Source organism: Phodopus roborovskii, unplaced genomic scaffold (genome assembly GCF_943737965.1).
Source record: "Phodopus roborovskii unplaced genomic scaffold, PHOROB, whole genome shotgun sequence".
Lineage (NCBI taxonomy): Eukaryota > Metazoa > Chordata > Mammalia > Rodentia > Cricetidae > Phodopus > Phodopus roborovskii.
The window spans coordinates 19,249,993-19,266,232 of record NW_026126409.1 but is presented as its reverse complement, the minus strand read 5'-3'; the positions used below and the strand labels follow the sequence as shown (position 1 = coordinate 19,266,232).

The following is a 16,240-nucleotide window of genomic DNA, read 5'->3' as shown; positions in this document are numbered from 1 at the left end:
CACTTAAAGGTGATGCTCTAGGACCAGAACACATCACTGAAATGGCACAAGGGAAAATACAGAGTGGGAGAGTGTGGAGTACTGGATGACAGGGGGTCGGGTAAATCACAATTCACATTGTTATTGATTGAGTGATTTTAGTGAATACATGGCAGGAAAAGCATGAAAACAAAACACATATGGGAATTACTATTAACATACGTGATAACATCAAAACATCTGGTCAAATGTAGTTAAAAAACAACACAAATGAAATGGAATGTAAAACATCTTCACAGTATTCAAAGCTTTTTATAAAACGTTTAGACTCTAAAAGTGGAGTCCTCACGAAGGAACCAGGGCCAGCAGGAATTCCATCTATGTGCTTAGAACCTGCACTGCCAGGTCAGAGCAGTCAGTATGCCACTAACCAGATGTGGCTTCAGGTTTGCTTCTGAAACACATCTTGAAACACTCCAGCTATGAAGGCACAACAGACCATCTAGTTACACGGAGTCTAACAAGGAAAACTGGTTCTAGCTTTGGGAACTGAGATTTCTGTAATTTACAGTCATAGGCGGCCTAGAGCTCTGCTTAGATCCTGCCCCTGGCAGAATGTAGTGCTAACCCACCAACCATGAGAGCTGAGTGTTATCACAGAATGTTTTAAAAGTAAAATTCTTGCCTCCAACTCTACCTTCTACAATAACTACTGATAGTGTGCAATGGTTCAGTAGGTCAGGCCTCCTCCTCACCAGAATGATTATTTGAAAGGTCAGAACACACATGGCCCTCCGCTATTGGAAGCCAGTGGAATGAGTCTGCACATCGGTTTGTTGTACCTTTTGTCAAAAAGAACAAAGGTTGATTATCAGGCAGCATTGGGCCATAGATAGACTCCCTTGTTGTCCTGAACTGCTGATGTCGTGCAAACAAAACTGGTCTGTGTGTGTCTAAATCCTCACAGGTCCACAATGGAACTCTAAAGTCAGGGATTCTGAAGCTGGGGAACAGCCACTGCAGTCCACATGATCAGTTTATAGTAAATTCTTTATGACAGCATTCCCTCCTACCTGAGGGTTCCTAACCCAGAGCTGCCCAGCATGGCTCCTGAACTGCTTTCCTTGAAACTGCTAACACATCCCCAGGTAAATTCATGTAGGAAGTCCTCTGCCACTTGGAGAAGGCCCTGATGCAAAACACACTTTGCCAAAATGAGTGGAGAGCCCTGAACTAGTGACTCGAGGCCCAGCTAGCTCTACACACTCATGAGATGTTTGCATTTTAGTTGGACAATGAGAAAGTGGACTATTTCTAATCACTAATATGCATATGCATTTTAAAATCATCCAAAATTATAAGCAAATCATTTAAGGTCTCTAATAACTTTATGATTAAGGTTGAAAGAACTTTTTAAAAGTGTTATGATAATGGGATTACTAAACAGGAGGTTAATTAGGTCAGTATCCTACTCGGGTCGGTAACTAGGTAGGCTTGCTGATTTCCAGGCTACAGTCTTTCAGACATTACCAGAATTTTCCTGTTTCTGTGACAATCCAAGGCCAGTAGATGACTAGTGTGACTCCTCACAATCAATGCTGAATCTGGACTTCATATGCCAGAGCGATATAGTCAGCTGAATAGTCAGACTTTGGTGGAAGAAATTAGTGTTCGCTTCCTTTCTCTTTACAACTACCCGGACAACAGGAGTAAGGCCGCCTAAGAGAACTGGCTTATTTGCATCACTTATGAAGCATACCGACTTTGAGGAATGCCTCTGGGCACTTGGGAAACTGCCAGTGGTTAGCTTTAGGAACCACCTCCTTGGATAGGACACACACCCTCAAAAACACACGAGTTGGGGGTGGGCTACAAAAGTAAAAATGGAGGGGTCAGGCAGGCAGCAGTTTCGCGTTTCTCTTAACTATACGCAATCATGTTTAAAGAATGGATCTCCTTGGGGAAAAACAGTCTGGGTGGGGGGCGCTGTACAGGCTCCAGCACAGCCATGATGCCAGGCCCACCACCTCCATAGCACATGTGCAGCCATCGTGAGGGCAGCCACCAGCCGTCTGAGGTCTTAGTCTTAGTTATCTTTCAAATGCTCAGCATGGGTTTTTCTCCAAGCCCTGAAGGGTGTGTGGGGTTCTGACACCGTTTACGCTGCTGTTGTTCTTTTGAAACGTGACGGATGAAATCACAATGTGAGGTTCTCCATTCACCTGACTCGTGATCAGCCGATGCACATTTGCATTTTTTGAAAACCAGGAACCATTGGCTTCTCAGCCTGAAATGCCTCGTGTCTCTTCATGTCCTCCTCATACCAAAGCAGGCCTCTGTCACCATTGTGTCCCAAGGGACTGATAGAAAAGGCCATCTGTGATTAACAGTTTCCTATCAAAGGTTGGTCGGTGCAAAAGCCGAGGGTAGAACAGACAGTGGCCTCCCATCAGCCCCTTCTCTGTCCCATGCTGCACTGGGTTACCCCAGCTACTTTAAGAGTGCCCCCCTCTCTCTCTCTCTCTCTCTCTCTCTCTCTCTCTGTGTGTGTGTGTGTGTGTGTGTGTGTGTGTGTGTGTGTGTTGGGGTAGTGGTGCTCTTGTTTCTATCTAGCACAGAAACTGGGGGATTACTACCAAACCAAAAGCATCCTGGCTTGCCAATGGTTAAAATTTTCTACCTGCAAAGGCTTAGATTACCCGAAGACTCCACAAGCAACTCCTAATGATGTCCAGAACTTTAGCCGGCTGCTCTCGTACACTTCTTTCCAATCCTTTATCATTTTCCAAAACGGCAAGTGTGTGTGTGTGTGTGTGTGTGTGTGTGTGTGTGTGTGTGTGTGTGTGCGCACCTCCTTTTGCACGGCAACTGCTGGCCCTACTGCAGCCCTTAAAAAGCCTTCCTAATCTAAAGAGCCCTGGACATAGCTGGATGTAGCTATGTAAAGAGGAGGGAGTGGGATCACTGTAGGAATGGAGCCAGCTGCCATGCAAAAGCCACAACTGTAATGGGCAAGAGTAATAAGTGAACCCCAAGAGCCAGGGCCATCCACTTGCCCCCACCCTCACCCCAGGTCACACTCCCTCCCCAGTCCACCCCAGCATCACTTAAAAACAGACTGGAAGGTGGGACATTCATGGGTTTTCATCTTCTTCATGAAGTTTTTGAATTCCTTGTTTTTCTTGTCCCACTTGTGAATGGCCGTCAACAGGTACTGGCTCTTCACCTTGCGGCCCATGATGAGGAAGTGGTGGTTGAGGTTGTCCAGCTGGTGGCAGGGACAGTCGGCACCATTCTTTAGGAACAGCACAAGCCGCTTCAGCTCCTTTTTCTTAATGGGCCCCAGTTTCAGGGGCTTCTTCTTCTTGGGGACAATCTTCTTGTCACCATTTTCCTTCTTTACTTCTTTGATTTTCATCCTCAGTGCTAGGATGAGGAGGGGAGGCAAAGAGAAAAGGGGAGGGTGAAGAAGAGATAGTATTTAGAACAAAGGTTTCACTGGGAACAACACCCCACCCCTAGGTTAAGGAAACCCCCAGGGATTGCTGCAGGTCATCAAGAGGTTCTCAAGTCAATTTTAGGTTTCATCATGTGAATCAAAATAATTTACAAAGGTAAGTCTTGTCATGTTTTTCTCTCTCGTGTGCAGAATAGAGGTGTGTGTGTGCATGTGTGAATCTGTGCACAGGAATGTTATGAAGGTGGCTTGAGGTGGGGGAAGGGAGAATAAGACAGAATAATAGGAAGGGATATGAGCAAAGTGCAATGATACACATGCATGAAAATATCACAATGAAGCCAATCCTTTTGTGTGTCAAAAAACAATATAAAAAGAGGTCACATAATTCAACTTAATCTACATAATCTCATGTTATTGTTCCAAACATTTAAAGAAAAAAATTGTTCCAGTTTTTTTTTTTTGTTTTGTTTCTTTGTTTTTGATTTGTTTTGTTTTAAGAAAGTATTTTTGTTTATATACCATCCAAAACAAAGCAGACAGAATCTGGGTGCATATTCAGCAAGGGAAATTGGAGAGCCTTTCAAACTGTATGCCAGGGTGTGCTCAACATCATTATCTAACTTTAGCACAGATGAAGTCAGAGTTCCTCTAGCTTGTATGTTTAGGAAAGTTTGATGTCAGGTGCATCCCACAGATCAATAAGCCATGGGCAGGTACCTCCTAGGTCTTGTCAACTGAAAAGATCCATACAGAATTAAACTCCACCTTGATTCCCTAACAGCTCAGAGGCAGTTTTAGTGGGCACATCCAAGTGATGGCCACTCCTCACATCTAATATGGTAGGAGAGCTGCTTTTGTTCCCAAAACAAGGAGATAGAAAAAACAACCTACCCATCAACCCTCCCTCTTCTTTGTTTTCTGTCCATGGATTCTGTGGTGCTCCCCCACCACCGCCTCCCATTCCTCCCCACCAATATAGGTGATGGAACACGGGGCCCCACTGTGTGATACTGCACTACATCCCAGCTCTGAATAGTAATTTGAACCTATGCCCAGCTCCTTTAGTAGTGGTCATAAGGAACCCAACGGTCAAAGATGTTCACTAAGCACACATTGTCATTAGAACCTGCCAACATCAGTTATTAGACATTAGAAATCATCTCTTGGATATCAGTCACCAGCTATCCTGGACCGGGCTCTCCACCATTTTTAAGTAGCTCAAGATTTGCACTACACTCCGTGAAGAAAGCCTTGTTTCTGAACCATGCTTAGTAGATACTGGTTCTCAAAGAGTGAGGTCAGCCAGTAAATGCACTAAGTGTTTTGCTTTTATTCCTTTAATGGATGGATCCTAGTAACTCCATGAAGAAAGAACAGTTATCTTCCCATCTAAGAGATAAGAAAACCGACATGTGGCCAGTCAATCAGCTTGATCGTTTGTTAGTTTTAAATTCCAACCCATGTGCATTAATTGACCATCCACTATTTCAACAAATGCCTGAGCTAAATCAAATGATAAGGTGGACAGGTCTGTTTTGGTTGACCTCCTTCCAGATTTCAATCCATCACTACTGTCCCCATGGGCACGTGACAAAATAGCAAATCATAGCCAGGGCACACAGCAGGAAAAAGCTGCTAGTTGCATGACAGTAGCAAGCAAAAAGAAAGAAAAGAACAGTGGTCCAGGTTCTCTCAAGACATGCCCACAACAACTCATTTCTGCTAGGTGCTACCTTCTGAATGTTGCACCAGCTCCCAGAATGACACAAGGATCTGGGGACTGAGCCTGTAGCATATGGACTTGGGAGTGCAAAGGGTCTATAACCAAACCACAGTACCATGACTAACTGCTGAGCTGGGCTGAGCCTGCTGCCTCTGTGATTCCAAAATTCTTCATAAAGAACCCAAAACAGAGTGCTCATTAAGTAGATCAAGAAAGTAAAGGGCTCAGATGTGCTCCTAATTTCACTTCCATTTTAGAATGGCCTGTCTCAGGAAATGGCACAAGAGTCCCTCTGGCTCAGAGACTGTGCCAGTAGAAGTCATCACAGTCTGTTCTTCAGGTTACAAAGCCAAACCTTGACTCCCTTACAAGTGGATAGGAAAGGCAAAGAGTCTTGAGAGTCTAAGCCTTTGAATTTAAAATACGCCCCGACTGTTTTCTTTTTCTAATGAAAAGACATCCAGACCTTGAGGCTGACTTAACTTGAGCCCCACATAATACTCCAGGCCTGAGAAATGCTTTATGCCAAGGCTGGCAGAAAGGTCACAAGTACAGATCCTTGTGAGCAGAAGACATCCTTAGCTGTTGACCACCCTAGCACTCAGAACAGTAAGGTTAGCCATAGCTTCCCAGTGAATTCAAAGTGCCAACACCCCCACCCCAGAGGGTCACTGCCCGCTGCTTCTGATTTGCTTGACTATCACCCCCCACCACACCCCCTGTGGTGAACAAAGCAACTGGAAGCCAGCAGGTGGGTGTGTGATGAATAGAGAACAGAGATTGCCCCTCCAAGGCCTCACCCAGACAGGCCCAAACTGGCCCACACTTACCTCAGCTCCCGCTGCTGGCATACAGACCTGGGAGTTCACTTAGGAAAAATAAAAAAGGGATTTCACTTGTTCAGTGTAAAACTTGATGAATGAGAGAAGTTCTCAATAGGGTTGAGTGAGAGCAGCCAGAAGAGACTCACCACCTGGGCCAAAGCCAAGGGAATCTCATCTCTGCCCACCTCTGCCAAACAGGGCCAATGGGAATGGAAAATAAACATTTTCTATTGTTTTCATCTTAGTGTCCTTTCAAGACCTATGGTTAAAAGCGCAGTCCTCAGTGAAACTATTGGGAAGTAGTGGAATGTTCACAAGGCCATGGTGCAGGGTCTTGAAGTCGCTAATACGTGCCTTTTGACCCAGATGGCAGTATCTGCCCCACCCCCAAGATCTTTCTCCAGTCTTTGGGGGCTTTCTGGCCATGAAGTTCAAGATGTATTCTAACCACAATGTGGTGCCTCACATAAGGCAACCGACCAACCGATCAGGCACTACTAGCCTCCTCCGAAACAGTTGGGCAGAACCCTTTCCCATATAAGCTGGTTGTATGAAGTATTTGCTGTGATAACAGGAAGCTAACCCACTGCAAGGCAGTGAGACAATTCTGGTCCTTTCACAAGGTAGATGATGCCCAAGTGTAACGTGTAGAACCTAACTATGTCTTAAAAGTGGTCAATCACCACTTGCATCACCATGAGAGTAATGCACACAACCAGCAAAAAACAGGGGACCATCTTTACTACAATGAAGTGTGTCATCATTTACTGAATACCTACCATGTGCTGTGCTCGAGAGATGAACAGACCAGATGCTTCACGTACTACAGTGCTTCTCAACCTGTGGGTCACGACCCCCCACAGGGAGGGCGTGTTTGCATATCAGATGTGTACATTACAATTCAAAACCATAGCACAATTACAGTTATGAAGTAGCAAGTAAATAATTCTGGTTTGGGGGGGAGCAGTCACCACGACATGAGGAACTGTATTAAAGGGTCTGCAGCACCAGGAAGGTTGAGGACTGCTGATCTCCTAGCTGTTGTTTACTATTGCCAGTGACAGTCAAGCAGAACCAGGGCCACACAATGACAGCACAAGGCTGCAATTTGCAGGAGTTACAATCAGGATTAGAACCCATAGCAAAGCCCACAGACCAGGCTCTCTCTCTCACCACCCATTACTGATTTTAAAATGCTGATGCTTCAGTGGAAACTATTTCTTGATTGTGCTGCTTTTAATCACAACTCAAAAAAAAAAAAATGTTCCTTTGTCATGACCATGTAAAGGAATTTAGTTTACATAGGTGGGGGGGGACGGTGAAGGGAGGAGGGAAGCTGATGATGGAAATGTGGTATGCATTAGGCTCTCCAGTTCTCCGCTGTTCGGCTCACTCTTTTTCAAGGTGGAGAGAGAAGGAGAAAAGGCACATATGGCCAGAATTGCTAACATCTTTCCACCTTCCCAGGATTACCTGGAGTGTCTGATAGGCAATTACCTGTCCAAAGTTAATTTCTTCACATCTGTGGGTGCCTGAGCTAAGTCTAGCCCTACCACCACCATGCCATGCCTGTGGTACTGAGGCAGAAGTTGGTACTGGTCCAGAATAGCCAGGAATCGATCAGCATTGCTCTCTCTAATCCTACCATGCTTGCTGCCAGGATACTAGGAAATTCACCCCTGGATGAGTTTACAATGCAAATGGTGGTGGCATCAAAAGACCCAGGAGGCAGCTGTTAGGACAGCAGCCACAGGACACAATACTATATGCACTGTCTCAGTCCTCTATCTGTAAGATACAAGGCCAGCCTAGATACTGGCATGGCTTATTTCATCTCCAGCTCTCCATTTACCTCCAGTTCGATAAACACTACATTGAAACTAACTTTTGGGCTCCACATTGCAGCCACCTTAAAACAAAAGAAGAAGAAGAAAAAATGAAGGAAAACAAAACCATTCTTTTTTTTTTTCTTTTTCTTAGTAACAATTTAACAGCCCCTGAGGGGAAAACATTACGCTTATCTATGCATTACTGCCAGCCCAATAATTCAAACACTCAGAAACTTTGAAAAACTCCAAACTTGAGGTTGCAATTTGTACTTATTGGTTCTTTCTCAGAAATCTTAAAGCAGAATGTCTCTTGGGTTTGAGTACCTCTAAGTACATTTCAGTAGACCATGAAAGCCTCATTCCACTTTCAGTCACTCAAACCATATTTTCTGCACACAAATTATCCTTCCTTAACAGCCTCCCCACAAGGCTCAGCCATATTTCTGAGGCTAAAGGGAGAATCAGAAAAGTCCTAACAATCATCCCAAGCCTGCACTTTCTTCCAAACTGTCTCTTCCTCTTGATATCCCTAGTCTACTAATAGTGTCCTTCTACCTAACCCCCATGGCCAGGTATAATTACCAGATGCAAGACAGCCACCAGCCTAGGGCTATCCAGTTAAACAGCCAATAATCTACTATAGGTATTAAGAGAGAAAAGAATAAGCCAGGAAAGGTAGGAGCATGGCTGAGCTAAACATGCTTGAAGCTCAACAGATTACAGGTAACAGGTACAATGAGGATAAAGTATAGAGGAAAGAAGAGGAAGGGAAGACCTTTGCTGGGAATGAGGGGAAAGAGGAGAGTTATTAGAAAAGCACCCAAGGCAAAGATGAAAAATAAACAAAATAACCCAGGCAGCTGTTTCAAATGGAGGGGATACCTCCCCATCCCAAGCGCTGAAGAATGTGTTTAAAACTGGACTGCCTGGTGATGCAGGGCACTGACATCTGTGTGAGGCCAGGGTCTGAGCTGGCAGGGGTTATTCCAGAGAGCTGACAGCCAATGGGAAGGAAAGACAAAGCATTCCTCGCAGACAGGCCCTGAATTCCTAGAATGTCTGAAAGAATAGCACCCACGGACGACCACAGGCCATACACACTAGATGGGGCACACACAAGCCCTCTTCTCCTCCAAGCGGTCAACTGAAAATTAGTTAAAATGAAAACAAAGAACAACAACACAGGGCTGAAGAGGTGGCTCAGTGGTTAAGAGCACTTGTTGCTCTTGCAGGGGACCTGGGTTTGATTCCCAGCACCCACACGGTGCCTCACAACTACCTATAACTACAACTCCAGGGGAATCTAACATCCCCTTCTGGCCTCTGTGGACACTAGGCATGTACTTAGTGTTCATATGCATAAAAATGAACAAATCTAAAAGTATTAACAATAAGCCAAGCACATGCAAGAAAATGGTAAAGAAAACAAAAACCGCACCAAGAGTGTTCTGAACAGCAGAAAGCAAATAGAAGGTCATACCGGCCTTGGCAGCAAAGACAAGTTGTAACCAGCTACTAATGGGGAGAGATGCCTGATGCTGTTAAGAGCAAGCTGGTCCTCATAGCAGGGCCCACAGGTGCTAATGGACTGGGTCACAGGATGCAACTGTGAATTCAAGTGAATAACCTTGCCACCAACCCCGGCAGCAGCCACAAGATTTATTCTATATGGCAGGTTTGCATCAGATAGGAGGAAGTGGGCAATGTGCTGGAGATGTCACAGCGCCAGGTGAGAGACTGTGAGGTAAAAAGTAGGGATAGGGGCTTGCTGCCAAGCCTAATAACCTGAGTTCAATCCCTAGAGCCCACATGGTAAAAGGAGAGCGCTAACTCCTACGAGCTGTCCTTTGAACATCCCCTGCCCACACACACGTGACTCACACAGATAAATGCATAAATGAAATGTAATAAAAATGCTCAAAAAGGACACTGATCTCTACCTCCAAGTCAGACGTTCTCTCTCTCTCTCTCTCTCTCTCTCTCTCTCTCTCTCTCTCTCTCTCTCTCTCTCTCTCTCTCTCTCTCTCTCTCTGAAAAACCCAGTAGTCCCAAAGAAAAGACCATGGAGGTTTTTGACTCAAGAACCCACAATTGGTGGTGCCCCAAGGCTATAGGTAGAATGAGTTCTCAGAACAGTTTTTGGTTTTTTTCCCCTCCTTCAAAATCTCAAATGAGCCGGGCAGTGGTGACACACACCTTTAGTACCAGCACTTGGGAGGCAGAGGCAGGCAGATCTTTGTTAGTTCGAGGCCAGCCTGGTCTACAGAGCAAGTTCCAAGACCAGTACTATACAGGGAAACCCTATCTCAAACAAACAAACAAACAAAAATCTCAAATGACAGCGAACAAGATCACAGGTGTAATATACAAGAAGCTTCCAACTCCATGTGTCTCAAATTCAAACGTCCAGGTAATGATTGACAGGATTTTAAGGTAAGTCTAAATGAGAATCCCAGAGATAACAGAGACAAAGTAGAAAAGCATAAGAAATCTTTAAAATGTGATTGTATTGGGTAAGTTACCATATCAAATAACAAGAACAGAAAGCTATTAAAGGAAACCTTGGCAGAACAGGACCGTGTTCAATGTACGTGTTTTAAGACAGGTTTAAAGACATTTCCTGAAATCATAAACAAAGTGACAGAAAGAAAGGAGACAGGAAAAACACACAAGTAAGTGTGGATCTGAGTCTCTACTTCTGAATAAAAGGAATTACAGAAAACAAACAGTAATTTTGGGTGGGGGAATCAAGGAATAAAAATATGTCAATTTTAAGAGACGAAGAACACAAACTCTCAGTTTACACAGCACCCAGCTCAAAGGTTTGGGACACTCAGAAACAAGGAACCAAAAGACATTGTGAGATACAGAGAGAAGATCCTTCTAAGACAAAGGATCCGGCACCAGGGTGGTACTGGATTTTGCAATAGCAACCCTAAGAGCCTTGGAGACAATGAAGGAAAGCCTTTCAAATCCCCAAATAGGATACAGAGCCAAACCACCAACCAGTGCTTAAGATGCCTTGAGACATTAAAGGGTTAAACACTAATCTTTCAGGAGGAATCTTTTTTATTTTTTTAAATGTAGAAGTTAATGAAAAGAAGTATAAGATTCAGGAAAATGACGAGTTAACGTCAAGAAACCCAAAAGGCTCTCGACGTCTTCTCCATTGCTCTTGGCCAGGGGCATAGTTTTGGTCCACCCAGACTGAGCAGGAGGCAGGAGGCAGTGCAGGAGACATACTGCTGTATAGCCAAAAGAAAAGGGGGCTGGGTTCATAACAGGAAGTGAGGAACAAAGGAAATAAAGAGAGGCAATTACTGTCTCAAAGGAAAATGAGAGGGGATAAATGAGAGGAGACACAGCGGTGGTGCACTTTACCGCTGGGCTGCAAATAACCCCGACATAACACCAAGATATTAAACTGCGTACAAGCTATGCCAAGAGTCCTGTGTGGCTGCATTAGGAAGATGATGCAAAAGAGACTGTCTTCAGCTTTAATTGTAGAGGCATCAATAAATAGTCTGAACAAGGAGACAAAGAAATCAACCCTGAGGGGCCTGCGCTTGCTGTGGTCTGCTAACCACCTCCAGAAACTCCACCGAGATTGGGGTGGGAGGGCATGAGGGAGAAAACTGAAGTTTTATTTTGTTAGGGTTTTTAAATTTTTTATTTTATTTTGTGTGCACTGGTGTTTTGCCTGCATGTATGTCTGTGTGAGGGTATCAGATCTTGGAGTTATAGACAGTTGTGAGCTGCCATGTTGGTGCTGAGACTTGAACCTGGGTCCTCTGGAAAAGCAGTTGGTGCTATTAGCTGCTGAGTTATCTCTCCAGCCCACTTTGTTTGTTTTTAATTTAAAAAAGCAACCATTTCATCCCTATTTGATTTTTAGACTATATTTTTAGTTGGATAAAAACTTTGCTTTTCAGTCATTTCTTTGTTCCTTTTTTTTTTTTTTTTTTTCCTTTCCTTTCTCTTTCTTCTTTCTTTTCCTTTTGTCACTGATTTGTTTTGTCCTATCTTTTAGCGGGTGAAGGAGAGGCAACCCACACATCTTGTCAACGCTCACCACTTTCCAGATGAGAAATCCATTAGGTCAGAATGCACCTTGTTTACTTTGAACTGGGTAAGTCATGAGGCTGGAAATCCTCACAGCCAAGACTACCACCTGCTGCTGGCCTCTGCCCAGAGCTGCAGTGTCCTGGGGCAAGAATGGAGGGATGGGGACCACTGACCCAGCGCCTGCACACATTCTTTCCAGTGGCACAGATGGCAATCCATGGGGGAAGATACCAGAGTACACTATCCTAAACTATCCTCTCTTTTGGAGAGGTTTCCAAATAGACCGTCTGAGGAGCAGGGGTGAGCTGGTTCCAGAAATTGACAGCCTCGTTGCCCCGTGGTGGCCTTTCATCAGTCAGCATCAGCTAGCTCATGGTTTAGGAAGATGGGCATCTCTGTGCACCAGCCATTTTGCCAGCTTACACAGCTCCTGCCAAATGGTTCATCCAGGTAAAAGAGGGTATTCAGATAACAAAGCTATACTCAGCTATGAAAACTGCAGGGCCAGCTGTCTGCTTCCTCATAACCCTCCCAAGGCCTGAGGCCAAAAGCACCTTCCCTGAACTCACGAGCAAGTAACAGCCTGAGCAAGAGCCTTGGGTGCTAAGAGATGCAGCCACCTTCCAGAATGCAGCAGAGGGCCTGGTCAACATGAAGAGCTAACTCTGAGACACTGCAACCTAAATGTGTCCTACTAACAAAGGCCTCCCAATGGTGGTGGCCTGACAGAGTCCATATTCCCTGGCCACACAGCACACTATACATACTTCCAGACATTTCCTGACTATAGGACACATATTATATACATACATACATACATACATACATACATACATACATACGAAAGGTTGAAAGCCTCACCCAGCTACAAAGAACAATGGGTTAAAAATTTTCGAGTGAATTGAGTGGGGCCAATTATCTGATTGAAGTTGTCATGTTTTCTGGATCCCAGATAATTTAGAGTTTAGGGAGCTGATCACAGAAGAGGAGTTCAGGGTCCCCCCCCCCACCTACCACCACACACACACATACACACACACACACACACACACACACACACACACACCCTGCCCCACCACACACACACACACACACACACACACACCCTGCCCCACCACACACACACACACACAACACCCTGCCCCACCACACACACACACACACCCTGCCCCACCACACACACACACACACACACACACACACACAACACCCTGCCCCACCACACACACACACACACACACACACACACACACACCCTGCCCCACCACACACACACCCTAGCAGTTTCTGAGTTAGCTCTGTGTCTCACTTCATGAGCTGTACTGCTTCCCCACTAACTCAGGCTGTGGCAGCAACACGGAACAAGGTTATGAGTGGTGATTTTCATCTCAGAAGAATGGCTCTGGCACTGAGAATTTGAAGCCCTGAGCAGGACAAAGAGACCTAGTGCTTTGTCTTCCTGGACTCAGCACAACCACCCCTATCTACCAACCAACCAAGAGGATGAGAAGAACCACGTGAAGAAGTCAGTCATCAAGACTGACTGAATCTTGGCTCCAACCCAGCCAGTCCTGCCAAAGCAAACAGCTGTTCCCATCATGGGGTCACTAAACTTTCAGCCCTCTCCACCCCCACCTCCTGGTGGTCCCAAGAATGCCAAAGTCACAATGTCTCTTAGTCTCTTGGAAGGAAAACAGTAAGAGTAGGGAATGGAATTCAGAGCCCATAAACTGGACAAGCCATGGGTTCTCAACAGTGACTTCAAACATAGGTTACCCTGAGCATCAGAATCACTCAGAAGGCTGGAGACTGCTAACACACCCTCGGTCCGTCACCCCTACCCCCTGCCATCCCCCCCATCCCTCTGCCACCCCCCACCACCCCTCCTCCCTCAGTTGACCCAAAAATGCACACCCCCCAACAAGTTCTAGAAAGTGCTGGGCACCAGCTTGAGAGACACCCAAAGGGTTTACAAGTAAAGACTATTGGCCCAGTCAGTGAGGTCTTTGGGGACTCAGTCCCTTAGCATTTTCAAAGTCAGACTTTTCTAGCAAGAGGCAGCATATTCTGGAAGGAACATGCCCAAACCCAGAGTTAGCTGACCCCAGCAAACCCCACCAGCAGCTTTCTTTACCAACACAGTAAGGCACTTTACTTCTCTGGCTCTCTATAAGCACTTGCAGAACAGGGAGTGAGGCAGTTCAGGGTTCCAGGCCTGCAATCTATATCTAACCCTTCCAGTTTCCCTCTGCTGTCTTGGAAATCTAGCACTGAATCCCAGACCACCCAAAATGTAAACACCCCAGATAGCACAGGTGGCCCTTGCTGTTCATATCATCCAGGGACTTTGTCTGCTTTTATTCCAATCCTGCATTACATCAAACGGCAGCCAAAGAATATGACCTTAGTCTAAACTCAAGGACAACTCCGGAGCAGAACACACACAAAGCATGGTGACTAGCAGGCATTCGTGTCATCCCATTAAAAGATACATCAAAACAGGTGCTGTCCCCCTGAAGAAGCAATGAATCCAGGACCTCTGAGCAATGATGGCCACAGACACACTTCGGCTTTCTGCCATAGTTCCACAGTGAGTCATTTAGACACAGCATGCATGCTTTCCCTATTTAAGCTAAAGTATCGTGCAGCTCTAGGAAACTCTCAGCCAGCCAGGCTCAACCCTGCCCTCCCTGGCCCTCAGTGTCTGAACCTTGAATGGACATAGCTTTGCATGATAATGACCCATGAGTAAGCCTTATTTCTCCTCCTCCCCATTGTAAGTTCACATGAACTCTTCTTGGCTACTACTGCAATGCCTCTGCCACTAGAATGGTCAGTTAAGAATTTTTTGATGTGGGGAGTGGGAGGATGGGAAGCAGAGAGAACTGGGACTGGTATGTAAAATAAGATTGTTTTTAATTTAAACTAAAAAATTAATACGAAAAAAGATTTTTTTTTGAGCACAAAAATTAATGGAAGTCACAGAGTCATTGCCCTGAAGTTCACAGCCTCATTCACGAGACTAATTCTTTACACAAACACATCCTTTAGCCCTTCTCTGTGCATTCCCCAGGCCCCTAAGTTCCTGAAGGAGATACTTAGCTCTGATATGTTTCTAGATGACACACATGGGAAAGGTTAATTCATTTGTTCAGGTCCCAACTAGACAATGATGGAACTGGAATTTGAAGCCAGGGAGTCCCAAAAATATACCTATCATCTAGGATCCCTGTGCCCTGGATGTCTTTCTTGTCTACGACAGAATGTTGCTTCCCAGGCTTAGGGTGAGGACAGATCCCATTCCAATCTCACTGGCCCTTTTCCTTCCAAGGACATTTTATGTGTCAAATGACTTAGAGGATAACACCCCTCTTATTCAACATAAATTTATACTAAGACCAAAAACAAAAACAACGTACCAAATCCTGCATTGAAACCATCATTAATTCTGTCCCCAAACCCATGCCTACCTCTTCAGTAACTTCTACAGTAACATTAGTAACATACTTAGTTAAGTGTCATGTTCATTCTCATTCTGTACTGTACCCACCTGCATTTACTTTCTGGGTTTTTTGTTGTTGTGTTTTTGTTTCTTTCCATCCCTTCCAAGGGTTTGTGCTCACAGCAGGGAAACCCTGGTAGACTGGCCCTCAGCCAATCTGAGCCCTGGCCCTAAAAATACACCTTCTCCTCCATGCGAAAGTCTTGGGAGGAGTTTAGTAAGAAGTAGACAGAACACACAAGGGTCTCTCACCCATTCAGAGGTCCTCGGGGATTATACACAGATCTAGAGAGATGACATTATATTCCCAATAGGAATGCTGGTCTCTCCAAGGCAAAAATTAGTCTTGACCTGATACAGGTTAAATCAAAGTCAAGTATTCAAATGTAAATCAGAATTAGCACCAGGCCTACCTCAAGGCTGGCCTCATCACTCTTCCCAGAGCTGGCCTTCATTCTGGGTAACAACAGAGGGTCAGCCTGGAACCAAGTCTCCTGGTCCCTGCTCTCCTGTCCTGTCAATCTCTTTCCTGTCAGTACAAACTGGAGAAGATAAACCTGAGGATTTAGGAAGCAGGTAGGTAAAAGGGCTGCTTAGCATGGCTTCTCGATTTTCGTGACATAATCTCTCTCCCTTTGGGCCTCAGAGAGTTCAACATCGTATTTATTGAAATTTGGGACATATACCCAGTAAGTTCCCTAGGGGTTTCCCTGAGAGACTGTTGAGTGGACATCACATCCTCCATTCTATGTCTAGGGAGACCCCTATGCAACAGGGTAAATAGTACCAGACCTTTTCGTGGAACCCCCAAGCAACCAGCATTAAACCCTGAAGGATGTATGGGAAACCCAGTGAAAC

At 45.1% G+C, this 16,240-nt stretch overlaps 1 protein-coding gene across 1 annotated transcript in view; it reads right to left on the bottom strand.

Annotated features, from left to right (window-relative positions):
* Positions 1-2,817: 2,817 nt before the first annotated feature.
* Positions 2,818-16,240, bottom strand: part of Sfrp1 (secreted frizzled related protein 1) — a 37,105-nt gene continuing 23,682 nt past the window's right edge. Inside the window, exon 3 of the mRNA XM_051182140.1 lies at positions 2,818-3,405. Coding sequence (XP_051038097.1) covers positions 3,083-3,405 — 323 coding nt within the window. The 3' untranslated portion in view covers positions 2,818-3,082. The remainder of the gene's footprint in view (positions 3,406-16,240) is intronic.